The 27,961-nt window shown below is 44.0% G+C and overlaps 1 protein-coding gene across 5 annotated transcripts in view; it reads right to left on the bottom strand.

Moving 5' to 3' along the window:
• Hipk2 (homeodomain interacting protein kinase 2) overlaps positions 1 to 27,961 on the bottom strand; it is a 191,288-nt gene that overhangs the window by 41,361 nt on the left and 121,966 nt on the right. For 3 of the 5 annotated variants that reach the window (XM_013158629.2, XM_003475492.4, XM_063249593.1), the window contains exons 3-9: positions 21,890 to 22,013; positions 21,490 to 21,609; positions 19,786 to 19,872; positions 17,991 to 18,175; positions 13,303 to 13,465; positions 7,394 to 7,601; positions 6,348 to 6,469 (exon numbers count right to left, since the gene is read on the bottom strand). In XM_013158629.2, coding sequence (XP_013014083.1) covers positions 6,348 to 6,469; positions 7,394 to 7,601; positions 13,303 to 13,465; positions 17,991 to 18,175; positions 19,786 to 19,872; positions 21,490 to 21,609; positions 21,890 to 22,013 — 1,009 coding nt within the window. The remainder of the gene's footprint in view (positions 1 to 6,347; positions 6,470 to 7,393; positions 7,602 to 13,302; positions 13,466 to 17,990; positions 18,176 to 19,785; positions 19,873 to 21,489; positions 21,610 to 21,889; positions 22,014 to 27,961) is intronic. The other 2 variants (XM_013158630.2, XM_003475493.4) reach the window with 1 other exon arrangement.

The following is a 27,961-nucleotide window of genomic DNA, read 5'->3' on the forward strand; positions in this document are numbered from 1 at the left end:
AACGAGTGGGAGCATAGCTCAGCGGTAGGGCCCTTGCTGAACATTTCTGAGGCTCTAGATTTGATCTCCAGAGTTGAAAGAAGAATTTTAAAATAAAGTACCAGGGACAATATAGGATGAAATGACTTCACAGGAAAATACGAAGTCAGGAAATCTGAGACCACTGTAGACAAGGAGAATCTTAAAAGGTTTCAGGCAAAAGAACAGATGCTGAACTCAATATGCCAACTATAAAATGTCAAACACACACGTTTTTATAGCTCTGGAAAGCTTAGGGGCTGCATAATAAAAACAGAAACAAATCCAGTTTAAAAACAAGACCTATTAATGCCAGGAAAAATACAAAGTTGTACAAGAAAAGGAGAAGGTCAGTTAAGAGTAACACACACAGCTTTTTTTTTTTTAAGAGTAAAAATACTTGTTGGAAAAAAGGAATGGGAACTAGAAAAAGCACCTGAGAGACAGGAGGGGTCCCAAAAGGGTTGCCCATATATGTAGTACTGATGATAACTCTGTAAGTACTACAAAGTTGGCTGAATTAAAAATTTTAAGAGGAATGGAAGAGAAGGTGAGAGGAAAGAGTGGGACAGACTGTGGATGTTATGAGGCTGGGAGGAGGCCAGGGAGCTAAGTCTTCATTTTTCATAAAAGGAAGTCAAATGCAGTATTAAACATGGAAAATCAATAAAAACCAGTCTGGTATGTTATTTAGAAATAGGGAATTAAGTATGATTGAACAGTCAAGTTAAAAATTATTGTTTTGAGGTAGTAGAAAGAATTTAAAAATGGGGAAGTGCAGGGAACTATGAGGTTTACGGCAATTTTTGTCCAAAAAAAAAAGCTGTGCCAGCGTGTCCACCTATTCACTGGCACTGTGTGATTTCTGCTCTTCTCCAAGGTCAAAATGACCAGGGAAGGCAAGTGCTTTAAATCAGTTCAGGAGATAGAGGGAGCCATGACCATGTAACTGAAAAAGGACTTCCCAAACTTGCAAGTGCTGAAAACAATGGGATAAGGGTGTTCAAAGTGAGTGGAAATATTTTGAGGAGGGTTAATAGCAATATGTCTTTTAGTGTAAAACATTTTTTACAAATTTAAACAATAACGGCATTTTTTCAATCATACCACATTATGTTTTCTTTTTTTTTGTCTTTTTCCTTTTTTATATCGGTACCGGGGATCGAACTCACGACTGCCTGCTTGCAAGGCAGGCGCTTATGCCGCTGAGCTAAATCCCCAGCCCTCATATTATGTTTTCTTGTAAGTTTGTGGTATTAACTCTTTTTTTTTTTTTTTTTTTTTTTAAATCTTTTTATCAGTACCGGGGAGCGAACTCACGACCGCCTGCTTGCAAGGCAGGTTCTTATGCCACCGAGCTAAATCCCCAGCCCCTTAACTCTTAAAAAATACTATGTAGCTATATTTCTTCAAAAAAGAATGAAACTTAAATTTCTTCTTTTTTTTTGGTACTGGGGATTGAACTCACTACCTCGTGTTTGCCAAGCAGGCACTTATGCTGCTGAGTTAAATCCCTGGCCTAAAACTTAAATTTCAAGAATAATTTCTTGGCCGGGCATGGTAGATCATGCCTGTAATCCCAGCACTCGAGAGGCCGAAGTAGGAGGGTCTCTGTAAATTCAGGGTTAGCCTGTGCTACAAGGTGAGTTCAAAGTCACCCTAAACTGCACAATGAAATCCTGTCTCAGAAAGGTTAAAAAATATTTTTTTCTTTAATATCACACAGTCAGTAGTGGCAGAGGTGGTACCTGAAGACAGACAATGTAATTTCATGTTCCCAGTCAATATCCTGCCTCTCTTTATGGCACTGAAACCTGTGTGGCGAGTGTGTAAAGTAGTGTGGTCAAGTCTTCCTTAGTCACACATGTAGGGGCAATGGCAAGACACTGATGGGAAAACTGATCTGAAAATGTTATCAGTAGAGGTTTCTAAACGAGAAGCCCTGAAATTTGGCATTTTGGACAGTGTAAAGATTTTAAAGTAAAAGTTTGTCTTCAGAGAACCATTTAAAGAGATTCAAGTGATAAACAATTCAATTGGCTAGAAGAATATAAAAGGAGGCTGAGGCAAGAGGATTGCCGTAAGTTCAAAGCCAGGCTTGGCTACATAGCTAGACTTCTATCTAAAAGAAACAAAAGACTGTAAAAATTCCATGGAAAAACCGGGTCTGGCATTTTTGAATTTAAGATCTAGCCTTGCTAGTCAAAGGGGGTTGCAGAGAGGGGAATTTGATTTGGTTCTTGTCCAGTTTGATTTGCTGTGGGCAGAATGAAGTCTGTGACCCAAAGAACCACACTGTATTTTCTCCGTCAGGAACTGTACTTTCCATCTCTCTGCCTTTGCCTGCTCATTCACAATTTCTGTTGGTGGCAGATGTCAGTGGTAGCTTGGGGCATGGAAGGAGAGAGGTGGCAGGTCCTTTTAGGAGTATAGAAAAAGTTTTCTTAGCTGGGTGTTGAGGCACATGTCTGTAATCCCCACACTTTTAAGGCTGAGGCAAGAGGATCTTGAGTTCAAGGGCAGTCTAAGCTACACAGTGAGGTCTTCATACATGCTTTTCTCTTAGTAGGCAATCCATGAACATCAGCCTGTGTCCCTGCCGAAAGAAGGTAGGATTCCCTCCTCTTCCTTCGTGCGGAGGCCCTCAGGGTAGCCCAAGAGACCAGCTTCCTTGTGGGGTACATGTGCAGCTGCCATGAGGTACAGGGTGTGGAGGAAAAGGGCAAAGACAATAATAACATTAATGCAACTAATTATTCAAAGACTCAAGCCATCACAAGTAAAATTCTTTTTTTTTTTGGTTCTGGGCAATTGAACTGATAACCTTGTGTTTGCAGGGCAGGCACTTCCTCCATTGAGCTAAACCCCCGGCCCACAAGTAAAATTCCTGAAAATATTTTAAGTATTTAGACAAAAAGTATGATGCCAAGTTTTTGGATATATTTAAGGCAGTTTTTAGAATGATTCTGCCTGAAACCTCAAAATTTACTCATAGAAAGATGATTCAGCTTGAATGTTTAATGACTGCTTTATAACAAAATAGTCACCATACGAGTTTTGTAACTTGACTTATTTTTGTCCTTCATTTAAAAACCTCTAGAAGAGAACCCATCTTAACAGGCTAACACTGGCATGGATGCAGTGAAATGCACAGAGACAAAGAAAAAGCAACCAACAAACAAAAAGACATAGTGTGATACTGGATAGGGTCAGATTTTTTTTTTTTTTAAACTTAGTAATATATCTTAGAAATCTGCATGTCAAGACATGCAGGTCTACCACATCTTTTTTTATGGCTAGATGGTGTTCCATTTTATGTATTCATCTACCGACTTAAATCAAGGACGAACCTTGAACTTGCGTCCAACTTGCTTCCAATTTACTGTTAAAAATACTGTAGCAATTAAAATCTGTGTACACACATTTTTGTTCACTTCCCCAATGACAGAGACTTAGGTTAAATCAACTTGGAGATTTACCATACTCTAAGAGATTCTTTCTCAACTAAGGTAGAGCCCTCCCTTGCTAAGATTAAAGAACTGAAACAAATTCAGAAATGCTGCGCCCACTGGTTCCACCAACCAGCACATGAAGTCTATTTGAGCTAAGAAGAGATCTTGCTTATCATTTCCTTCAGTGATGGTCCTGGCTTACTCAGGTTAAGTGTGCACACACAACAAAAGACCTGTAATTATCGTCAAAAGCACATGGAATCTATAGATTTTTTTGTCTCAGAGAAGAGATTTTTGGCATTCAGATAAAATATGAACAAACTTCTTTGCCCTTGGACAGCTGCAGTTCTTTTGTTTGATCTCGGCCTTTTTGAACTCCCCACTCCAACTAGGCAACAAAAGGAAGCTATGAGGACTGATGAGATAGGAGGGACTGAGCTGCTTTATTTTATTTATTTATTTATTTTTTGGTATTGGGAATCGAACTCACGAACTTACGGCCTCACACATACCAAGAAGGCACTGTGCTGCTGAGCTACACCCTAAGATAGCTGCTTTAAATACAGAAGTGCTCTGTTGATGACTTTCTCACAGAAAAGAAGCTTGCGTGCCATCAGGTGTTGCTGTTAGTGGTCACTTGCACAGTGGCAATTGGGACATGAGCAAAGACAAAGACTCATGCTGAGCATAGCTTTTCCTGAAGAGGTGCTATGTCCAATATATTTTGGGAGACTGGAGTAACCCTGTATTCAAATCAAATAAGGGTTCTATAAGAAAGGGAAATTTATATCCTATTTCTCATCTATGAACATAGATGTGAAATTCTAACTATGGTATTTACCAACTGAATCCAGTATTTAGAAGTAAACCATCATACCAAATATAATATGATTCAATAAAGTTTATTTCATAAATACAAGGATAGTTTAGATTATACAATATGCTAATATACCTTGTTACACTAACTTGTTACATTATATATAACTTGTTACATAAACAGACTAAGGAACAAATAACATAAGTATTTCAATAGATGAAGAAAAAAAAATTAGGTAGAAGTAAGGATGTCCAACATGAATAGGGTTATTTAACATGGTTTTGGAGGACGTAGTCAGTCCAGAGATTTCAGAGTAATTGAAAATATGATATAAGGATGGGAAAGCAAGAAGCCAAATGATATCATCTATATAAAAGGCTACATAGCAAATCCAAAAGAATTCACTAAAAAGAAGGACTGTTATGTAAAGAGCCCAATGGACCAAACTCAGTTATAGTCATATAAGCCACATATCAATAATTAGAAAATGTAACTATTAAAACTAATAGCAACAAAATTATAAAATAAGAATTATTACAAGAGAAAACTTTATCAATGATATTTAATATAGTTATACTATATTCATGAATAAAATGACTTGATATTAAAACAGGTCAGTTTTCCTAAATATAAATCCAATGGAGTCCAATAAACAATAATCAGTTTTCCTTTTGTTTTGAAACTAACATTTTTATGGAAGAGTTAAAATTCATATGGAAGCTAGATGTGGTGGCACATGCCTATACCCAGCATTCTGGGAGGCTGAGGCAGGAGGAACTCAAGTTCCAGTCAGCCCAGGTGACTTAGTGACACCCTATCTCAAATTAAAAAAAAAAAAAAAAAAAACCACTCATATGCAAAAGAAGAGATGAAAGACAAGAAAATATTGAAGAAGTACATGGGAACAGAGCTTTTTCTATCATATAACAAGACATATACTAAAATTATGAGGATTAAGATGCCAGCTGACTATAGGAAGGGCAAGAACAGATCTACGCAATGTGATTACATAAAGATCAGAACCACAACCACTTCTATTTAACAAGCCACCATAAATAAAATGTCTTTGGGAATACTTTGGGAATCTGACTTACTAAACATAAAGTGCTTCTGAACTAAGTACATCCAGGTTAAATGTCTTTGAGGGCCTGCTACAGAAAGGATGAGATGGAAGGAGGACCGCAGGAGGGTGAGAGACAGGCGCTGGCCTCAGACCTCTTGGGTTTGGGGTCTGGTTCTTTCACCTCTTTGCTGTGTCTTTGAGAATCACTGAGTTTTAGTTTCTCTGTTTGTCAGATGGAGACAAACACCTGGATTGTTGCAGGGATTATTAAATAAATTAATAGCTGCAAAGTGCCTCGTGCAGCAATGAAGCATTTGTTACTACAGTTCAAGTGTCATCGAGGATTCATTCCTACTATTGGTAACGTGTACCTTCAGTTTATATTATTTTTTACAAAATTTTAACCATTTGGGCTGGGGATATACCTCAGTGTGCACCACCTGCCTGGTAAGCATGAAGTTCTGAGTTCGATTCTTTCCTGTCCCCAAAAAATTTGAACCATTTTCATCTCTGTGGCTTCACTCTACCATTCAGGGATACCAATGGGGAAAGAGAGGATCCCGTGCACAGCTTCTGTGAGCCTGTTCTCCAGCTATAAAATGGAAGGATAATCTCCAAGGCTCCTTTGGCTTCAGAAAATCATTTCTATTTTACAAGGAGCAAATTTGAGGCAAAGAGATGTTAACTGACTTGCCTTAGGTCACTGAGAATTACTAGCAGATTTCAGATTAATACCTAGGTCTCTCAGATTAATTTGCATTACAAAGATCCGATACTAATTTCCCTAGACTCTTGGTATCTACATCTCTTCTTGAAATTGTAAGCAGATACTTAGGAAGACAATTCACTTGGGGGATCATTTAGAATATTAGAGATATATTCCAAAGACTGGGAGCTCCTAACTCATTACCAGGGAGCAAGTTATTGGAGACAGAGCTCCTTGGTGAATGACATCAACATGGGTGATGGTGATGTGAGTCACAGAGGAAAGGATTACCTGAGCAAGCAGACCTGGCTGGATCTGAAGAGGCTGAGCTCCTGGTGCTTGTGTGACGATGGGAACGGCATTTTCCATACGCACTGAGTAGCCAGCATGCTTGGAGGGAGAGGCTTGTAAGCCTATTTCAGACAACCAGGAGGGAAAGAGGAGCTGGGTGAGTGACGGCAAACAGCAAGATGAAGAGATCCTTCCCAGCCAGCAGAGTCATTTGTTGTCTCTCAGTCCCTAACTGACAACCAGGTTTTGTTTCTGGTGTGTCAGCAAGTTTCCCCTTTAGTTTTTCTATTAAAAAACAGCCCCTTCCCTGCAAAACCTTCAATGTTTTTAAAGGATAGGAGGTCAAATTACAGTCTCTATGGCCAAGAAGGGCTGGTTATGCTGATAAATTACAATGAAAAAAAAAGGGCTCCTAACCATCCAGATACATCTGCACACACCATGTAAGGAAGGCTGAGTCTGTCTGGAACTGTAGTAACTAAACCTGAGCAATTGCACACATGCTTACACATGTGGCTTGCAAAAATAAATTCTTCAGCTTGCTGTGTGTGTTGTCACAAAGTATAGTCACTCTGCAGGAAAAGAATGCTAGGGTCATGGCCAAAGAACTGTTTTGGGGAGGAGGCTCTGGAAGTTACTTTCCAGACAGATTTCTATTCCACATGAACTGGGCCTATCTTGGCTGTTGGGAAGATTGGCAACTCTCTATAGATTACTGCAATAGGGTATTTCATGTGAGGAAAGCAAGAGCAGACATCAGCATAACAATAGGCCACAGACAATGTGCTTATTTACAGGCAGCTGGCTAGGGACACAATCCCTGGCAGGTGGTGAGAAGAACAACAAATTGACTTGGTGCCGAAGCACAAGTCCTATTGTTTCTAGGTTGGTCACAGTGGGACAAGAGCCCCTGGCTCAGGCTCAGTTCTCACTGAAGGAAAAAAAGAGGGCTTTCTTCCACAGAAGGAGCATGCCAGAAGCTGGCAGGTGCCAGGCCCTGAGATAGCCCCACAGGATGCGGGCGAGCAGCAGCTCTGTCAGCTTACCTTGGAAGCCAGGGGGACACACGATGAGCGCTTGCTGGAAGGGGTCAGGCCGGGCACAAATCTGAGCTGTTCCTGTCTGCAGGGGCATGCTCCGCTGGGCCACTGCAGCCATGGATGCCGCTGAGGGCTGGTAGAGTGTAGATTGGTAGTTTAGTATGGAGACCTCGGGATTGGCTAAGGAAATAGTGGCACTGGTGGAGGTGGGAGCCTAAAGGAATGATGGGGATTGAACAAAAATAAACAAAAATAAAAAATGAGGGAGGTGGTATGTTGGGAGACATGAATCTAAACCAAATAAATGAACTCAAAGAAGAACAAACAAAAACCAAGAGCAAAAAAGCAAAAATCCAATTGAAAGGCAGGCACTGGAAGGCATAGGAGACACAAGACCACCTTTGAGGCTTATATCTGGGCCTGCTCTTTGCATTTATTGGGCCCAGACAATAGTACAAAGCGTTGCCTGTGTATTACACATGTACATGACGAAAAGTTAAAAGTTAAGCTAGGAAACTATTTGATAAAACACCTGCCCCTCTGCTTAGATAAATTATACCTTCTTAGCACCCCGGAGGGCCAGGTCTGAGTTGAGGACTTTGGAATCCTTTGGGCTTAGCAGGGCCCTGAAAGGAACTCTCTTGCTCAGGCCGAAGGCCCACACTGCTCACAGTACCCTCAGATACTGCAGAGCCAGCTACTGCAGAGATGTGAGCTAGAGACCCAAGTGTTACAGGGCTCACAGAGACTGGGCTCTCTTGTGTGAGTTCCTGGCATGGAGACTGGCATTCAGTTACTAGGGGTGGAAGACAGAGGGGCTGGAGATCCAGAGGATTGCTGTGCAGGTGGGTTCGACAAGTGTACCAAACAATCACAATGGTGTCCCTTCTCCTTTCTCCATATAAAGAGACATCATTTGACACTGAACTAGAACACAAAGCAAGGCTCCAGAAGGAAAACAAATTCTAAACTGGGATTCTTCAGTTTCTCCCTTCTTAGCTTTCCTCACACTGATCCTTCAGCAAGATGGGTGGAGGCAAGCACAAGTTTCAAGCTGCACACTGTCAACAGAGGTTTTGCTCGAGAAATATAAACACTAAGGAATGCACAGGGGCAGAGCCAAGTGGACACACACACACCAAGACGACACTGAGTATAGTGTGTGCATGTGTTAGGCTTGATAACAAGGACCAAGTCTCATTTTACATATGCCCTTTATACTCAGGATTGTGTGCTGAATTTTTTAGAGGAAAGCTGTTTGTTTGAAAACAACCACAATATTGTGGCATGTCGATTAGGACTGAAGTTACGTATTTGAAAACGTGTCTCATACAGTCTGCGTCCAGACATGATGGCGACCAATGCACATGCACATACAGAGGTGGAAATTAAAGCTTGTGTTTGCCACTGATGTCAGGACTGCACTTCCTGTTTTCCCATGTTGCCCTCTCTCCCAGAGGCTTCCCAATGCGCACCCAATCTGCTCAGATTTACATGCTGAAGCCCAGTTCCAGCTTCCAAGTGTCTCCCTGCTCGGGGTGCTGCTACCAGTGTCCTCTAGGTCCTCCAGCTCATGCTGGTGCTCCTCTCTCTGGCCAGTCACTGCTCCTGCTGCTGCAGGTACCCCCATTCTTTTCAGTTGTTGCTTCCTAGGGACGGCCTTGGGTCCCTGAACAGTGCTGCCTGGCCTCTGCTTCTCTTCTAGCATTTCTTGGGCATATCACTGTTTCCAGAAGTATCTATGGGTGACCAGCTTGCTAACCAATTCCCAGGGACTGAGAGTGAGCATGGCTGTGTACCTTGGCCTAGGTGTCCTTGTTCCTCATCCCTTCTCAACTTACCTCTTTGTGCTCTCCAGGCTTTTGGTACAGGGCAGATTAGTCTGTTCATTGTTTTTGAAGCCTACTGTGAGCACAGGCTTTGTGTTTCACATAAATCCTTTGGCCCACAGTGTTCTATGCAAGACCCTATGCTTCAGGGCCTAGGCCTGCATCCCTGTGCTCTGCAGCGGGGCTACTCCCACTGTTACTTCATCAGTGGTGCCACTGCTCTTATCTCACTTGTACATGGTACAGTGTAGCATTCCCCCTTCGGCCGGGCTCTCACAAGGGCCTCTCCAGCCTGAAGAAATCTTCCCATCCTCTGGATTCATGTTACCCTGTGTCCGCACTGGTATTTACCTGGGTTTGCTTATGGCCTGTCTCATTATGGAGACCACAAGCTCATTGGGAGGGTGAGTCCTCCAGCTCTTGTAGATTCAAGGACAAATGAAACTGTGTCCTGACCTGGGCCCTATTCACAGTGTAACTATTAGCATGCAGGCAAGTTCCCTCCAGCTTCTAATCTAAGGATTAGCTGAAGAAGCATGTGAGAAGGTCCTGGTTTTCTGCTTCTCTGTATCCTCAGTGGTGCTGGGAAGAGTAACTAGCCTGTCATCTTTCCCAGAGGAGCATAGAGGATAACTAAGAGCTCTGTGCTAACAAACAGACAATAAAAAAAAAGTAAGTTTACTGGCAATGCGGGTTTTAAAAAAAGGGATAAGTAATTCTGGCAAGCAGAATCATAGTTGTAATAGATGTTTAAATGGTTTGACACTCATAAAGAAGGGGTTTAGCTTGGCCTACAAACACAAGTTAAAATTCTTAGAAGACTAGGTGCAGCCAAGGCTTAGTGGCAGATGCTTATAATCCCAGCACTTGGGAGGCTGAGGCAGGAGGACTGTCATGAGCTCAAGGCCAACCTTGACTATACAGTGAGACTCTGTCTAGAGAAAAAAAGAATGCTAGGTGCAAATCATAGAATGCTATAGACAGATTAGATAATCACTGGATTATATCAAGAATACCCAATAGTGAACTCTGCATTCAATATGTTACTACCTGGGTAATAGTTTTAGAAAGTAGGGGAAGTTAGCTTTCAGGAGACAGAGGGGGCTACGTTATCACTGACCCAGCCTCCTTGAGACATAAGGTATTATAGATTAGTGGCCACTTGGGAAAAGATCATCTGGTGGATCTACTGCATGGATGTTAAAGGGAGCAAGGAACTGTTTATATAGTTTAATGTCCTATAAACTATGTAGTTGAAACTGTAAGCGTATTTTATTGCTTCTGAATATTTAAATGGGCAAAAAAGGTCCAAGGAGCTAATATAGAAAGCAAGCTACTAGAATGCATAAGAAATCTTGTAGGATTTGGAAAGCAGATGTCACTGAAGAAAGGCATGGAGGAGCTCATGGAACTTGTGTGGTGCCATGTACTTGTGCGTGTGTTTTAAGAGTACACCACACTGCTGGATTCAAAGCCCATCTTGCATGAACTAAGAAATGTAGCCATGAGCAACAGGTTTAATTGCTCTGTGCTTGTTTTTTCTTCTAAAATGGAAATAATAGTAGTACCTACCTCACACCATCACTTGGAGGATTAAGAAGTATGACATACTTAGAAGAGCCCAGGACACAGTAACTGTGCACTATTAGTGGTATTACTACTTCATGACATTGTCAGAGGAGGAAGGCAGGCCTTAGTGCTGAGTAATTCCTTTCCCTGATACATTAAAAAGTAGGATACAGGGGCTGAGGATTTAGCTCAGCAGCATACACGCCTGCCTTGCAAGCAGGCAGTTGTGGGTTCGATCCCTGGTACCGATTAAAAAAAAAAAGTATGGTACAGTAGAATCCAGTGCCAGAGAATGGGGATCAGATTCTCAGATTCTTTGCTTTTGTAGGGTGGCATCTCCTGCTGCCCAGTGCTCTGGCCCAAACACTTTACTGAATTCCCAACCTCTCCCAAATTTGGAAGATCTCAATGCTGTGGGGAAGAAGGGTGTTCTGCCTCTTTGATGAGAAACCATGGTCTTCAAGACACTCTTGGAACGGATGTGCTAGGTATCATCTCGCAGGTAAGATCGAGGTGGCTTTCCCTGGCATGGTCTGGAGCGCATAACTGCAGTCCTACACCTTGGTAGAGACATTCATAGAACAGACAGACTGGTGGGGACTTGCCTGACCTGACTCATGCTGAGGAGAACCCTGCCCTGCATTTCTAGGCCCTTTGGTATTGGATGGGGTGGACACAGGGTAGATGGGGATAAGCAGTCTTGGATTATCAGGTTAGTATTAGATGTCTCATGAAGACTGAAGGAAAAGCTCAGGAGGTAACGAACAAAACTATGGTGACAGTTGTCAGAAGTTCACTCTTACTAGACATCCTAGCCTTAGGTCTGGGCTAAGGATACGGAGGAAATGTTCCTTTCTTTGGCCCTAAGCCTTAAGAGAAAGCGTCAATAATACTAACGGCCCCCAGGGGGCAGCAGATCCCTCTGGCTTCGTAGCTGCCAGCTTTAGCACCCATCATGAAGAAATACCCTGTTCCTGGTCCCAAATCCCTGGAATACAGGACAAGACAGGTAGGGACAGTGACTGAAAAGTAGAGGTCAGTAATTCCTCAGTGACAAGTGAGGATCTGACAACAAAGTAGAGAGCTAGGTGCGGATATTCACGCTTCAGGTGTATATTCCTCTCCTCGCTGGTCGTGTGTCTGTGTGCATGTATGTGTCTACATAAGTATAAACATAAGCATTTTTGTTATAGATAGATATAGAAAAATCTAGGGGCACTTCTTTGGGGGAACTGTGAGATTGGAAGATGAGAGTAACAGGCTTAGAACAGGCATGGTGGCAGACACTTGAAATCCTAGGAGCCTGAGGCAGGAGGACCATCATGGGTTTCCAGGAAGCTTGGGCCATATAGTGAGTTCAAAGACAGCCTGAGATAGGGACAACTATTTGTAAGAAGCTAGAGACAGTTAGATAATGAAGATCTCCAGTGGACTTGCTTTGAAATCTGTATTTCTTTAAATTGTTTTTTATTTTTTTTTAAATGTTCTGTTCTGTTTTGATATGGTTAATCTTACCCTCTTTGAGATGTAAAACAAATGTGTAGGACTGATAATCATATTACGGAGCTTTTGATCGATCATAGAGCAGAATGGTTTGTAGGGTCACTTTTTTGAATGTCATTCTAAATACTTTAATTCTATAACCTGAACAGCTATTTCGAAGATGACAATTTGTAACTTATCAACTGGCAATTTCTTACCTTTTGTTTGTCTGTAATTTTGTATTATTTCTACCTTTTTTTTTTATCTCCATGTATTTTTTTTTTCGTTTCCTTTTCTTTAAATAAAAAAACAAAAAAAAAACAAACAAAAAAAAAACAAAGACAGCCTGAACTACACAATGAGATCTTGTCTCAAAAACTAAAATAAATAAATAAACAATCAAGTAAGTAATGAATCTTAGATCCTAGAGGTAGCTGGAGCAAAAGTTTGGAGATTATCGTTCAATATATATATATTTTTTATATTTTAAGCATTATAATGAGTTTCTGGATTCTCCTAATTTTCTGCCAAAGGCTGAAAATCTTCAGGGGAAAAACTCCTAAGTTTTTTAGTCCGTTTAGTTTTAGCTGCTAGTTTTAGCTGCTGACGGCCTGATGGGCTGCTTTGCCTATGGCCTGGAGAAAGGACAGGTTTTATTTGTCCTGGAAGGAGATTACATGGACCCAGGGTAGTGGGGATGAGGGGATGAGCATTAAGTCTTTTCTGGTTCTGGAGTTCCTTAGTGGGCAGACATCAGACGTGAAAGCATTCGAGGTATCTCCTCTTCCCAATGCCATATCAGGCAGAGGAGAGCAGAAGTGGCACGACAGCAGAAAGGTCCTTTTGGAGTCCTTTATCGGACTTCTGAGTGGGGCCAACAGTCATACAAAGGGCACCTGAATTAGCCAAAGGTCATAACCACAAAAGCAAGTTCTTCCTTAGAGAGTGACTTTACCTCCTGACTGGGTCAGGGGGATCTGAGTCCCACTGCCCACACCATCAGCCTCCTTGCCTGCCCATCTGCTCCCCACTCACCTGATTGTGGACAGTGGTCAGCTGGTTGTTAAAAGTCATGGTCAGGTTGGTAGACGTGCTGGGAGCCACGTGTGTGATGAAAGGGGTTTTGCTCTGGTTCACTGTGTCATACATATTCACTCGCCGCTTGCAGATCTCCATGTTTTGGAAACATGATTTGACACTGTTTATGCAAAAGGGAGAGGTAGACAGAGACACAGGAAAAAGAGAACATGATTAATCCATTATACAGAATAACCAGTGACACTTCTCTTTCTCTGTAAACCTCATGGGTTTCTCATGTAAGGTCTACGTATCTGTGACCAACACAGTTTTGTAGATGAATTCCCACTGGTGGGCAAAGATGAATACCCCTGGTGGGCAAAGGTTCTGTGGAACCAACTCTTCTCTCTGTGCTCCCCACCATCAATGCTGGTCCCCCCACAGCCTTGCTGTAGTCTCAACTCTCAGTGTGTGTTCTGGCCCATAACCTATAGACAAGCTCTGATTGGATGCTAAACAGCAGCTCAGATGGACCTGCCTCCTGCTTGTGCCTTTCCCAAAGGCAATTGTGCACTTTACAGCTACCCAGGGACATGACACCAGCAGCACCTCAGGGGTGGCCATGGAATGCCCCCTCAGCATCAGCCCATGGCCACTCTGGCTCCTCCCTAGAGCTGAGCATGCAGTGAAAACACCGATGACAACAATAACTCACAGTAACCAGGACCTGTGCTAACATTTACAGGGTTTGCAGCATCTCACTCAGCTCTAGAGCACTGCAAGGTGGAGATAGGACTGCTGTTCCTGTTTTGTGGGTAGGCTGAAGTGTGGGCAGCTCTGAGGTAATTACTGTACCAGCAATCTTCATAGACATATAAACACATGCACCCTTCTCTCTTCACCCTTGCTTTTTAAATTCTTGCTCAGTTACATAAAGTAAAAATTTCTCCTCTACTCCTCCACTCAAGACAAAACCTTAGTTAATTATAAAAGTGGTATAGAAGCTGGGTGTGGTGGTACTTGCCTGTAATCGCAGCACTATGGAGGCTGAGGCAGGAGGATTATGAGTTCAAGGCTAGCCTGGCCTACATAGTGAGACACTGTCTCCCTCCCACCCCAGCTCCTGAGAATCTGTTACAAAGTGTCCTTCAGAGTCTCCACACTGCTCTTCATTCAGTTCTGTGTCTTCAGTATGGTCACTGTGCCCCAAATGCTAATATCCAAGGAATCAAATCCCATGGAATTTCCAACTTCAGAATGGTATTTTAATTAGAGACTGTAAATGATTAAGAATAATATTTTGCTACTATTTTAAGATTACAAATATCTACTATGTACACTGTATTGTGTGTTAAACAGATATTTGTAAGTTATACCTAAGCATACTTTTCATGCAAAGTATGTTCCAAGTTTCAAAACACTTAGAACTTAAGGAATCCTACTTCTAAGTTAATGACTACTTACACTGGTCACATAATACATGCTAAATAGACATTTACAGGTCCTGGAGAGAAGACAGGACACTCTCTTTATAATAGCAGCTAATGATGCCATCAGTGCCAACATGTCTGAAGCTTCTACCGAGGCCACCGTGAGTGCTCTCAAGTGGTGGCTTGAGGCATAAAACATGCACTGTGTATTATTTTTGTAGTACATGTGCAGCATTTGATGGTTTTGTGACAGTTCAAAGCAAAGTTTGCAGACTCAGAATTTTCTCACTGGAAATGGCTTGAGCTTTGATTATCAGGCTGAGGTAAGCACTTTCATTTCAGGTTAGTTTATTAGAAGACTCATTCTTAATGCACTAGAATCCTGGTATGAAGAAGTGAGTGGGTTTCTTTCACCTTGGCAGCTGGGGCTTGGCTCCCAGGGTGGAGTCCACAGCAGGGTGGCCTGGAGGCCCACAGCCTCCCCAGCAAGGTCCAAGACCGAGTCTTAGGTAAGTACTGGTGTGCTTGAAGGCACATTTTTCTCCTCCTGAGCCTATTTCCTGAGTTCTACATTTTCAGTGCCACCTTCCAGGCTCCTGTCACACTAGAAACAGGATGGATTCCATAATCCTGTTTTGGAAGGGATGACTCTGGATTCTTCTGTACTGGAAACTGGCTGTTTCAAATGTAGCTCTGAATTAAGGAGGCAGTGCTTTGCTATTGCAATGTGATTTGATTTGCTTCACTGACTGCAAAGGAACAGAACTGAAATAGAGGAAATACCCAGTGGTTGGTGCCATCTACTACCTTCTTGAAGGGTGCATCTTGTAAGCTTGAGTCCAGCCTGGAGACTCAGCCCAATCTGATTCTGGCCATGGCAGGGCCAGACCTCTCTGGTCTCCAGGCTCTTCCTTTGCTTCTAGGGCTAAGAGAATCTGTTGGTCTCTTGAGTACACAACTGTCCCTGTAGGTGTGGAGGGACATGATTCTTTATTCTTTCATGTGCCAGGTATCTCAGGTAGAGGGTGGAAGTGGTATTTTAACCCACCAGAAACTTCTCTCAATCATGCACTACCTCTGTCTTCCTCTCTAAGCCATTCCTTGCCCACCTAGGAAGACTTCAGAGGCTGTGTGGATACTCACCAACACCCTGGCTTCTCAGCGATTTCTCTTCCCTGTAATCTTGCTCTCGGTCTCGCCACCTCTTCCCTTGGACTGTCAGACATCAGACTACTTCACTTCCCACAAGCAGAAGATCAAGCATTCTGTTCCTTGGCCGTGGTCTCCACCCATCTGGCTCATTTAACTGTTCCTACAGTAACTACCCTGGGAGTTGACCCAGGTATCTAGTTCACACGGACCCCCCCCCCCTTTACTTCTTTTCTCTGTGGCTATGGCTGCCACTTTGGATTATAGCCACTCCAGTGGCAGCAAAATTGATTTCTCCATCAGTTTGCCTTTTCTTAACAGCCTGGCAAAAATTCTACCTGGACAAACTCAGCTGTCAGTTTTCTCTCTACCTTTACCACAGGAGGTCAGTTATACTATCAATTCTTCATGTTCAACCTCAGCAAGCAACAGTCCAACCACATTTTCTCTGGTGAGCTTGCTCTGTCACCTTGAGTCGCAGGTACTTAAACATTCTATTTTCTTAAACTACCAGACACCTTCTCAACAGAACCTTGCTACCTACTGTGGACAGATAGAGCTGTCTGACAGGTACTCTTCTCAACTTTTGCCCATTAACCCAGCTCAGAGCTGACAACCACGTTCCCCCGGTCTGCCAATCCTCCCACCTGTGCTCTAACCCAGCCCCTCTCACTCTCTCAGGAAAGCAGTCCAGGATCCTGTCCCTCAAAAGGCAAAACAAGGCTGGGGATTTAGCTCAGTGGCATAAACACCTGCCTGGCAAGTGCAAAGTCACGAGCTTGATTGATCCCAAGTACCAAAAAAAAAAAAAAAAAAAAAGCAAAGCAAAGCACAACAAAACAAAACCAAAACTTCCGCAAACAAGGAATAGAGGGAGGAAAGGGACAAGAAAAAAAAAATGAAGGAGGAAAAAAATGGAAACAAAGCTTTTATAAATAAACAGGAAAAGGGGCTGAAGGGAGGGGAAGGGAACAGGAAAAAAAAGAAGCAAGATTTACCATGTGCAGGTACAAATTTTTTATGATGAATGTTATCACTGTTTATCTAAAAGCTACCAATAAAATGCATTAAAATGGAAAAAATAATCTTTTCTAATCCATCTTCTAGTCACCCCTCTCTCTATTCCCGGACTCACTTCTTGAAAGACTACTCTATTTCAGTTCCCTCACTTGATCTTTCCACTTGCTAAGTGGGCTTCTGCTTCTGCTGCTGCACTGAAACACCTGTCACTAAATTACCAACGACCTCTGGGTTGCGAGATGCAGTGAACACCTTTGCAGACTACCTGAGCAGCAGCAGCGCCAGCAAGCAGATCTGTGCGCAGCGTACAGCTAGCCAGGCAGTCTCCAGCTTACCAGTCCTGTAACGTTTTCCTGTTGCTCTTTAGATATAGACCCACATCCTTATCACACAAGGCTTGGTCCTGGCCTATTCCTGTGGCCTTGGAGCCTCTCCCTCCCACTTGAGTGTCCCCCAAGTCTGGAGCGTAGTCCTGTCCAGGCTGGAGATCCACACAGACCCTGCCCACTCATGCCCATTTTCTTCCTCACCCGTTAGGGCTCGTTTCCTTAGGGTCATCCTGCCCTGCCAAGTGACACACGCTACTTGTTCTTTGTACTCAGAGCACCCCATGCTTACACCTTTTCTCTCTTACAGCCCACAAGGTCAGTGGGCAGGACCCCTTCTGCTTGTTCCTGGTGCAGCACATGGCATGCTGAGGACATGGTTAAACCCAACTAGAAACTAGATTGGGTCCACCTCAGGATGTTCCAAGAGTAAGTTTTGGTGCTAACACTAGTTTTGCTCTGCTGTTTGGGGCATCTGGGGTACCCCTCTTCATGGACAAAAACCAGAGGCTGACGGTCCATCCAGCCTCATGCTCTCCCACATGCTCCTCTTTCTATCCTTCTGGTATAGAGCAACCTGCAGCCCAGGACCCCAACCCAGCCCCCATGAGTTTTTATGAATGCTTTACTGGAATGCAGCCTCAGGCAGTCATTATTTATCACCTCTCTGGTCGCTTTTGGTATAGGACAGAGCTAAGTAGTTGCAACAGAAACCAGGTAGCCAAAAAGCCTTTAAAGAATAAGTCTGCCCCTGGCATAAAGGATTGAGCAGGACACCTACTGTGTACTGTGGGGAAAATCGAGCAAGTGTGTCATGGTGACAAAGGGGTGGTTCAGGGTTTCAATCGGAGTGATTCTCTTATCAGCATCTATGGTCAGCATCTTCTTCAACAGGTCGATGAACTCCCGCCGGTCTGCCTTCTCTACCAGCATGTCACTTCCTTCCAAATCTGCCGTCATGTTCACCTGGAAGCAAACAGGACAGGTGACAAGGGCCCCAGATGTCTCACCTTAAGCCAGCTCCCTTATCCTCAGTCCTATGTCTCCTCATCTCTGAAGTCTCCCCTGCCACACGGGAGGCTGCGTTCTGCTCCTGTGGAGGGCACCACCCACGTGCTGCTGTGGTTGGCATAGACTATAAATTGTTTCTGCTATCATCGACCAAGCTGATATGCAGCTCTCTTCACTTCTTTAAAAACAACCATAAGACAAAAAGTGTTCTGGAGACGTGGCTGTATAAGAATATGCATAAACTTAATTCTACCATATATGTTAAAAAGGTGAGATGGTAAATTTTATGCAATGTGTACTCTACTACAATTTAAAAAAAATCACAATGAGGCAGTAGAGAAAAGATGAGAAGAAGGTTTGTGTAACCTCTGAGGGAAATGCAGGAACCTGAGCACCCTCCTCCTCTATTCACAGTTGGTCACCCTGCTCCTGGTTCCCTGAGTGAGGCCAGAATTACTGCAGCTCTGCATTTGCTGCAGTCACCTCTGGCCAAGGCAGACAGGGTATCTGAACACGGAATATTTTAAGAGCAAGGCTATACAAGAATGGCCTTTAAAAGGCTTGTTTTGTGGTGCTTTCTATTTTTTTTCTAAGATATGCCCTGGAAAGCAATTTCGGTTTTCTCAGACAATCTAAGCTACTAATCAACTGACAAGTGTGCTATACTCAGAATCAGGATTTTTGGTTACACTCATCTACAGTAAGAGATGTGCTAAGTGTTTATTAGGGTATAGCTATATTTCTCTTTGCTTTAAAAAAAAATGCACTTTGGGTTGCCCTGATTTTAGACTATTCTTATACTAAAAGTAGCTGAAGTTCTAGAATTTTTTCTGGGGCATAAAAGTAACAGTCTATGTCCCCTGCTAGAGAGTAAGAAAGACTGAATGTAGTGGTTTAAAATCTATCTCTACCCCTCAACAAGGTAAGTTCAAGTCCTGATTCCTGGTAGTTGTGAATATGACCTACTTGGAAGTCAGGTCTCTATAGGTATAATAAATTGAGATCGTAAGGGATTAGGGTAGGCCCCAGATCCAAAGACTAGTGACCCTTTAAGAGAGAAGATCTGAATGCTGAGACACAGTAAGGCCTCATGGAGGGCAATGCTGAGGATAGTCAAGGATTACCAGGGTGGGCAGAGATGGGACGGTCTTCCCAGGGCCTGCAAATGCCTTCGTTGTACACTTTCAAATCCAGAACTTAATTCTACTGTCTTAAGCTATCCAGTTTCCTATACCCTGCTATAGTCCTAGGAAATGAATACAGCATTAAACTCAAATATATTAATGGGCTAGAATTTCTCCCCTGAAAACATCAGCAAAACTGACCAATGCTACCTTACAAATGGGAACTAATAAAACAAAGCTATTTTTAAGGCTCTGGCTTAAGGTTTTCACAATGTCTCACAATTTATTCTTACTGAGGCTAGCACTTAAGTGTGCAAGGTCCATGCTGACATCCACAGTTGGGCAACAGGATTCTACCCACTTCCCTTTGTCAAGCTTACACGGTCTTGCTGCTCTTGAGTTTGGAAGGGCTTATACAGCATGCTCACCCATGGCACTTACCTGAGCCATATCATCTAAACAGTTGAAAATGTACTTTCTTGCTTCTTTTGACTTAATCCCCGTCTCTGCTTCATGGTCATCTGGTGTCTACCAAGAGAAGCAAAAGCTGACTGGTAACGTGACTTAGCTACAGGTCACTGACTCATTGAGGTTCTCTTTCTAACCCTACAGCTTTGATTCTTCTTAAAGTGACCTGAACACTGATTCCTCTCTCTATTCATCTATACTAACTCACCCTGCTTCCTTTGGTGAATATATTTATGGCCTGCATTGCATTACTTATAGTGGATTTTAAGATGAAAAAGGGAAGACATATCCCTGGTCACTCTGACGCCTTCCCTATATGTAAGTAAGAGTTCATTTTGGAAAAATCAAAGCTTCAAAGTTTTATTTTATTCAATGGACCCTTCTAAACATAATTCTACACATATGTGCACAACACCATTTCAAAGCACAGTAACTCATTGACACCTCTAAACGATCATACTAAGAAGGGTAATTGCTATCTCCATTTTCTAGGTGGGGAAAGCAAGGAGCTTATGAAACTAATCAAGGTCACTTGGGTGACAAGTGGCTCCGCTGCCCCTCCACCTGGGCTGGCAGAGACATCCATTGCCTCTGTTGGCTGTGAAACTGTGGTTTCCAATTTTAGTGGATTTCCAGATTTGTCCATGGATCAGAGGTAATTAATCCTCAAAATCTTATTCAAGGACAGCACATCTGAGCAGCTTAACTCAGGACAGCTGGACACATGGCGCAAGATGCTCAGGAAAATACAGGAGTGAGCCTTGCCCCTGTCTGGCCTTCCCTCTCCATGGAGGACACTGACAACCTGACCTTGGTGTCACCCAGGCAGGTACCAAACACGGTTTCTTCCACCAGGGCCTAAGATACCTTCTGGGCTCTCAAATCTCTTTTCTCAGTCTGTTATAACTACTGACCACACGATTAATTTAAAGATACTAAAATTTGGCTGTCAATGCAACATCCACCTACCCTTCTGCAAAAGAAATACTCCGATGAATAATAACAAACTTAAGGTTTTCATTATTTTTTCCTTCTTAGAAAAATACATTAATTTTAATTACTAGGCACAGATCCAAATGAAAGCAAACTACGTTTCTGTTAAGCTACAACCACCTGAGGGCAGAAGGTGAGCAGCACTGCCCTACCTCGCCAGGGCCTGCGATGCTGAGGTGCTTACGCTGTTTCTGGAGCTTCTGTCCTGGGGAGCCCACTTCAGCCCACAGCTCCAGCACTGATGCTCCTCTCTGGCCACCCAGCCACAGGTGGTGGTGAGCTAGCTCTCCTACTGGCACCCAGGTCTTTCCTCCCCAGGAAGAGGGTACTTGGTGGGGCGGATCAGGGTCCTGTCTGTCCCTGGATGGTGAGCTCCTCAAGAGCAAGGTGTGTTCATTTCCTTCCTCACACAGATCAGCTATCCAGGGGCTTCTACATGGGGACTGCGGCAGTGTTAATGATACCCGAGTTGCTCAGGTATCCACAGGCCAAGAGCAAAGGTGCTTTAACATTCATATTCAACCACACATTAACTGAACCCCCACACCCGCTTTTTGCTGACCTAAAATCAAAGTGAGACCCAGGATCAGACACTGAAGTTGAATGCTCCCACTAATGGGACTACATCCCTCTCAGCAGAGTGCTGGGCCACTGATGATGGAAGGAGGGAGGGCGCCCGCCTACCTTCAGCCTCCACAAAGGATATGGCGAGTCTGTGTCACGGTTGAAAAACCTGGTTGTCTTTGTCCCTGCACTTAATAAATATTCAGCTGGCAAACCCTGTGTTTGTGAAATATACCGAATCTGCAAGAAAAGATAAAAAGGAGGTCAGGGCTTTTCCTGTCAGTGTACATATGACCTTTGCATGGCTCTCGTGGCTTTTAGAAAAGTGGAAACAACAGTTTTATGGGGGAAGAAAGTAAAAAGAAAAAGAAAGAAGAAAGAAAAACAACACAAGGTTTAGGGAACAATGACAGTTAGTAGTAGCATGCAGAGGCCAGGCTCTAAAGGAGATGCTAATCCAGGATATTTTCCAGACAGAAAACAAGGTCTTGCTGCAAATGCCCTCATCATTTAGACCCACCTGATCATATTCTGAAGCTCCTGGATATAATGGCCAGCCCAGGAACAGCTCTGCAATGACACAGCCTAAGGACCACATGTCAATAGCCTCACAGAATGGTAAACCCAGGATGATCTCAGGGGCCCTGGAGAAGAAGAGTGGAAGGGACCATTAGCAGTGTGTGTAACAATGCAGGCAACTGGTTTTGTGCAAGTTCTATCTTTCCAACACGGGACTGCTATGTCTCTGCCCTTGCAGTGCTGTGGGTTGGATGTTCCATGCCCTCAGAGGCCCATGTAGAATAGCCCTGGTCCCCAGGGTGGAGTTCTGTGGCTTTCCGGGAATAACTCTGGCATGGCCCTCCATGAGAGGAGGCTGTGGTTAGCTGATGGCGGGATGCTAGGTAGGTGGGTAGCTGTAGAACAGTACAGCGAACCACATCTACCGTTCCTCGCTATCACCTTAAAGCCAGATGGGCTGGCTGCCACTTTAGAGAGCAGCTTTTGTAGTAGAAGATCTGAACATCTTTATAGAACACTTGATTTTTACAAAGGAATTTTGAAAACAAATATTCCACTTTCAGAAACATGTAAAACAAACTGCCCCCACTGCCAAAATAATGGAATCAAATCCATGTTTACTTATGCCAATGATCCTTTTCTAAAGAATTTATATCATATTCTCCCAAGGAAACACCATTATCATTAGCTTCAAAAAAGTTAATCTCTACAAAGATCCTCTAATGTTATAATTAGAACCTTATTCATGAATAAATCCTCTTGGAATCAACTAGAATTGCACTGCAAACTCTACAAACACTCCAGTCCTGACTGTAGGACTGATGTCCCTTCACATGACAGACAAAGTGACATGCTGAACATTCTAAAGGAAACCACCTAACTCACAGACAAAAACTGCAAATGTAGTTGGTAATCAAAACTGGTGACTGGGCCTGGGGATTTAGCTCAGCGGCATAAGCGCCTGCCTTGTAAGCGCGCAGTCGTGAGTTCAATCCCTGATACCGATAAAAAACAAACAAACAAACTGGAGACCACAGAGCCCACCTCATTTTCTAAGCACTTATATGACTAAATGTGTATACATTTTGGAGAAAAATCAACCTCAAAGTTTGAGATATAAGCACCTGTTTTTTTCTAAGCAGACTTGTGGCACTGTGTTAGTAACAACCACATTAACTCAACTTTCACTTTCTCTGTTCAGTTTCCCACTTTACACAACACTGTGCCCAGAGGCCTCCTTCACCCAGGTCCCCCTGCACCTGGCTGGCTCAAGGAGGGGAAGGGAGACATTAGAATGGCCTGAATCTTCCAGCTGAGCTCTCTCTGCTCAAAAGCAGCCACCACCTCCCTACTTTAAGTTTGCTTTCGATGCCAATTTATTTTATTGATAAATAACATTTAAAAACACAAAACTCTTAAACATGTTGTTCTAAAGTTTTGATTTTTCAGATGTACAACAGAGCTGGCACAGTGCTTCTGGGGGACCACAATGGCTGTCTGGGTATCAGGGCCACGCTGCAGTTTAGATTTTGAAAGCCCCCAAGGAGCATGCAGTGAAGCCTGGCTCCCAGATTATGCTGTCAGGAGGTGGAGGACCTCTGGGAGGTGTCAGCTTGAGGGAAATTCTGTTTGGCACTGTGCCCTTGCAGGTGACCATGGGACTCTAGCTCCTGCCTCTTTCTTTTTTTGTTCCTAGCCTATGACAGAAGCAGTTTTGCCTGGCCTTGGGTTCCCACTATGATGTGTTTCTTACTACAGACCCAAAGTAATGGAGGCAAACGGATTAGGGTCCAAAACTGTCAGCCAAAATTACCCTTTCTGGTCAGCAGTTTATGCTTTTGGGTATTGTACTAACACAGAAGGGAGTTGCTGCTGGCAGTGGGGCACCTGGTGCCTCAGTGCTCTTTACAAGATCTCCCATTGTCTATGCCAGGACAGCTGTCAAGACTTCTCCTGGGCCGTACCCTCTCTGGGGCCTCTGCTTTAGCGCAGGTACCTGGGAGTCACAGAGGCTGCTCTGGCATTCCTGATGCACCCTCAGTCCTGAGGCCTCCATCTCACTATCTGCCTGGGTCACCTGTGCCCCCTTGGCTCCCACTCCAGGGCTCCCAGATTCCCTCATCTTAGCATGTAAGCAATCAAATTAGCACTAGATTGGTTACAGCAGTCTCTAGGGATGGGCTCAATTTTTAAAAAGCCATATCCTTTAGGAAAGGAAAGAATGACAAGGACATTACAGAGGATACAATGGTGTCAGAACCTGCTTTTCTCCCGTCCTTCCTTGTTGGAGTGTGAGTCAGCCCGGGAGAGGGGTGCTGGGCTGGGACATCTCTGGAGGCTGTGATACAGCTCTGAAGTTGGGATGAGTGATACTCCTGTTTCCAGGCCAGTCTTAGGAATAGGCAGCTGTGGTTCCCTGGGACTTGCCTTCCTATCCAGCTAAATAATCGAATCTCACAAACCCCAAGCAGATGGCTTCTAACCAGTGGGAACCCTGTTTTCCTCATGCTGTGCAAAACAGAATCCAACAACTTAAGAGTGTCACACAAGCACTTTGATGTGATGTGTATCAGCAAGGAACATGAGACATAGTTTCAATGACTGATGTCATACACAAAAATTGCTCTTAGTTCATCAATAAAATGAAATGCATGGTGCTGTGGGACATGCACACAGCAGAGTATTTTTCTTGCTCTGACCACAGGGCAAATGCAAAAGAAACAGAAATGCAGTCAGTCCTATCCACAAAGGGCCTCCCAAGCTGAGAAAGTGACACCAAAGCATGGAACAACTAAGACTAAACACAAAATGTGCATAATACAAACATAATGACCTAAGAAAAGTAGCTAACACAAGCACACAGCACACTCTAGTAGCTCCCATTTTAGAAAAAAAAGCAGAATACAATAACAAATAAAATAAAAAACCCAAACCGCACCTATCCCTTCTTCTCTGTTGACCCAGGCTGCCTCCTGCAGCAGGCAGCTGCCTTCCTCCTCATCATGCATTGTACTCTCAACTTCCTCGAACACAGTTCACACACAGAGGCACCCAACGCTGCGCTTGGCAAGACCTGTGTGGCTTGTGCTGGTCACATCCAAGTGTCACCACCTGAGCTCTCCGATCCACACTGGTCACACCCTCATGTTCTACTATGCTCAGTCCCCGCTTTCCAGGTACCAATGTGAGTCCTTCCTACCTCTCCGCTCTAGCTGTCACTCCCTTTCCTGGCTTGATCTCTGCCATCCCAGTGCCACATACTGTCAAAGTCTTGGCCTTCTGCTCATCTCTCACATCCTTGCCTTAGTCACAGTCACAGGTTGTGTCCCCTCAAATCCTTGGGTTTCAGAATGTAATCTCATACTGGGAACGCGGCTGTTGGCGGGTGTAATTAGTGGAGAGGAGGCCACCCTGGAATAGGCAGGCCCAATTCCAGTATGACTGGAGCTGGCCCTGGCCACTCCGCTCACCTGCAGCTTCCCATCTGCTCCTTCTTCCCTCCAGCTGCGCTTCCTCAGCAGCAGTTGCAAGCTCCATGCCTTCAGAGCCTCCCCACTGCACTTAAAATGTATAGTCTAGATCCTGCCCAGCTCTCTGCCATCGCTTCAGGTTGCTCTTCCACCCCAACAGACCCCAGTCCCAGGGGTTGCCTTCTGACTTCTAAGGCAACCTAAGTGCCTTCTGGACCTGGAATCTTCATGTAACACTGCTGCTTCTGTTCAGATGTGCTCTCCCTGGCCCTCAAATCGTCACCTTCTCAGCCTTCACATCTGAGCTTAATTGTCACTACCACAGATGGCCTCTCCTGACACCAGTTACTTTACAGCACTTTCTAATAACTCTGCTCACAGTCTGTCTCTTCCTCCCTATGAGGGCAGTACAGTGCCTGGCATTTAGTATTCGCTCAGTCAACACATATTTGTTCAGTGAATAAGCCTTGATTAGATGTAAGAAAGTGCTAAAATATGTGACTCAGTCTGGAAGTTCTAAGGCAGCACAAAGAACAGAACTAAGGCCTGGGCATGGGGACAAGGACATGAGGAGGCCCAGAGGGGCTGTGCATGTTGAGTACCTGTGTGGGCAGAGAGCACAGCAGGCAAGGGACACCTATTTGTGGGTGGCTTATGAAAGAATTCTAGCAACAGAGAGTAGCAGCCTTGGGGCTGGAAGTGGCACATGGTCATATATGGTCAGGTCTTAAGACTGCAGAGATTCAGTAGAAGCCTTTTATTTGGTGGCCTTAGTCATTAGCCCTCTGGAGCCTATCTCCTAACTCTCCCCTGAAGCTGCTCAGCTCTCTGCTCCTAGCAAAGCACTCCTCTACCCAGGCTTCTTCTGCAGCACCTTTGCACTCCTGCCCGTGGTTTATCCCTTTCCTTGCCACCCTGATCCATCTGCTATCCCTAAGAAAGTATCATTTTCTGATGCAACCTCGTTCCTCCCTCCCTCCCTCCTTCCTTCCTTTCTTTACTCCATCATATGCTGCCTACTTCCTGTGCCGGCTGCTTATGTGACACAGATACAGTATGAGGGACACACACCAGTTTGGTCTAATAAATATTAACTGAACACTTGCTGGTCCCAAGGAATCATTTTAAAGAATTTCATTACTATTTTGGGACAAAAATACTTTTTCTTTCTTTTTGGTTAAGACAGGACCTTGCTATGTAGTTCCAGGTGTCCTTGAATTCACTATGTGGCCCAGCTTGGCTGTGAACTCAGTTATTCTCCTCCCTCAGACTCCCAAGTACTGGGATTACAGGTGTGTACCACCAGGCAAAAAAAAACCACTTTAAACAGGGCAGGGGATATAGGCACAGTGCCTGCCTGGCAAGCATGAGGTCATGAGTTCAGTTCTTAGTACGCCTCTCCATCAAAAAACTACTTTAAACATAAATGCAATGTCAAACAATATTTGCACTTAAGAAAGAGGTTAGGTTTTTTTCACCAACATTTCTGTCACAAGATACTGAAAGTTCCACTTTTCTACATAAAGAAAATAAGCTACTGTCATTTTGACCCATCTGTACAAGTCTGCTTATCTGTCCCCCATAGGTGTTTTTGGTTTCTTGAGACAGGGTCTTGCTGTATTGTTCAAGGTGACCTCAAACTCTCTATATAATGCAGGTTGGCCTCATACCCAAAGGACTCCTCCAGCGTCGGCCTCCTGAATGCTGGGATTACAGGTGTGCAGCGCCTCATCTGGATCCCTGTAGACTTTTAAAGGCTGTTATCACACTTGTCTCTGACTTCCAGTTGGGCCCACAGCAGCTGCTCCATCAGTACTTTCTGAACACCACACTGTGAGCCCTTGGGAAAAAAGATTTCTCTATCTAGCTTTCATGAGCCCTTGGGGGAGGCCATTCTGCTGTGAGCCTGCTGATCCCTGTCCACTGTGCTGCCATCTATGAGCTCTTCTGAGCTACCAGTTCAAGAGCCAAGTATAAAGCCTGCTTCCTTCTGTTCCACTCACCTGAGGCACTCTTTGTGATTGCTATGGCATCTACTCTTCAGCGAGGCTCACCTTACCAATGGTCAGCCCCAGTTGGATTCTGCTTCCAGCTGCATCCATTCAACATCCAACAACGGCTCACTAACTGTTTACAATGAGCTGTGCACTGTGAGGAAGCCAAAGATTTAAAATAAACCAGAGCCTCTGGCTGCTTCGGGAGGCCACTCTAGCTTTAGACTGAAAAGGTGCGACACATAATGTGTGTACACAGTGCGTGCAGGGGTGGCCTGGGGAAGAGTGGCAAGGTTAGGTCGCCTTCCAGGAGGACTATGAGCTATTTCAACTCCTCCTGCACCCCCAGTGCTCTGTGTACACGAGATGCTCAGTACTCATTTCTCAAAGGGAAGACTCGGCCAATCGCAGACCCAGCAGTCACCAGTTTCCCCCAGGCTGGCAATGTTGTTCTGTAACTCTGCCTATGACAGGAGGCTGCCTGTATGGCCCTTCTGTTTTGTGGCTTTGGGTTATCATCGCATTCAGGTTCTATTGACAACACTAGTCACCTGCTGTCCCTTAATTTCCCTACCACAGGGCCATCCAGGCAACCATGGTGAAGCATCT

This window comes from Cavia porcellus, unplaced genomic scaffold (genome assembly GCF_034190915.1).
Source record: "Cavia porcellus strain 051 isolate PalLab524CR breed Dunkin Hartley unplaced genomic scaffold, mCavPor4.1 scaffold_6, whole genome shotgun sequence".
NCBI classification, from domain to species: Eukaryota; Metazoa; Chordata; class Mammalia; order Rodentia; family Caviidae; genus Cavia; species Cavia porcellus.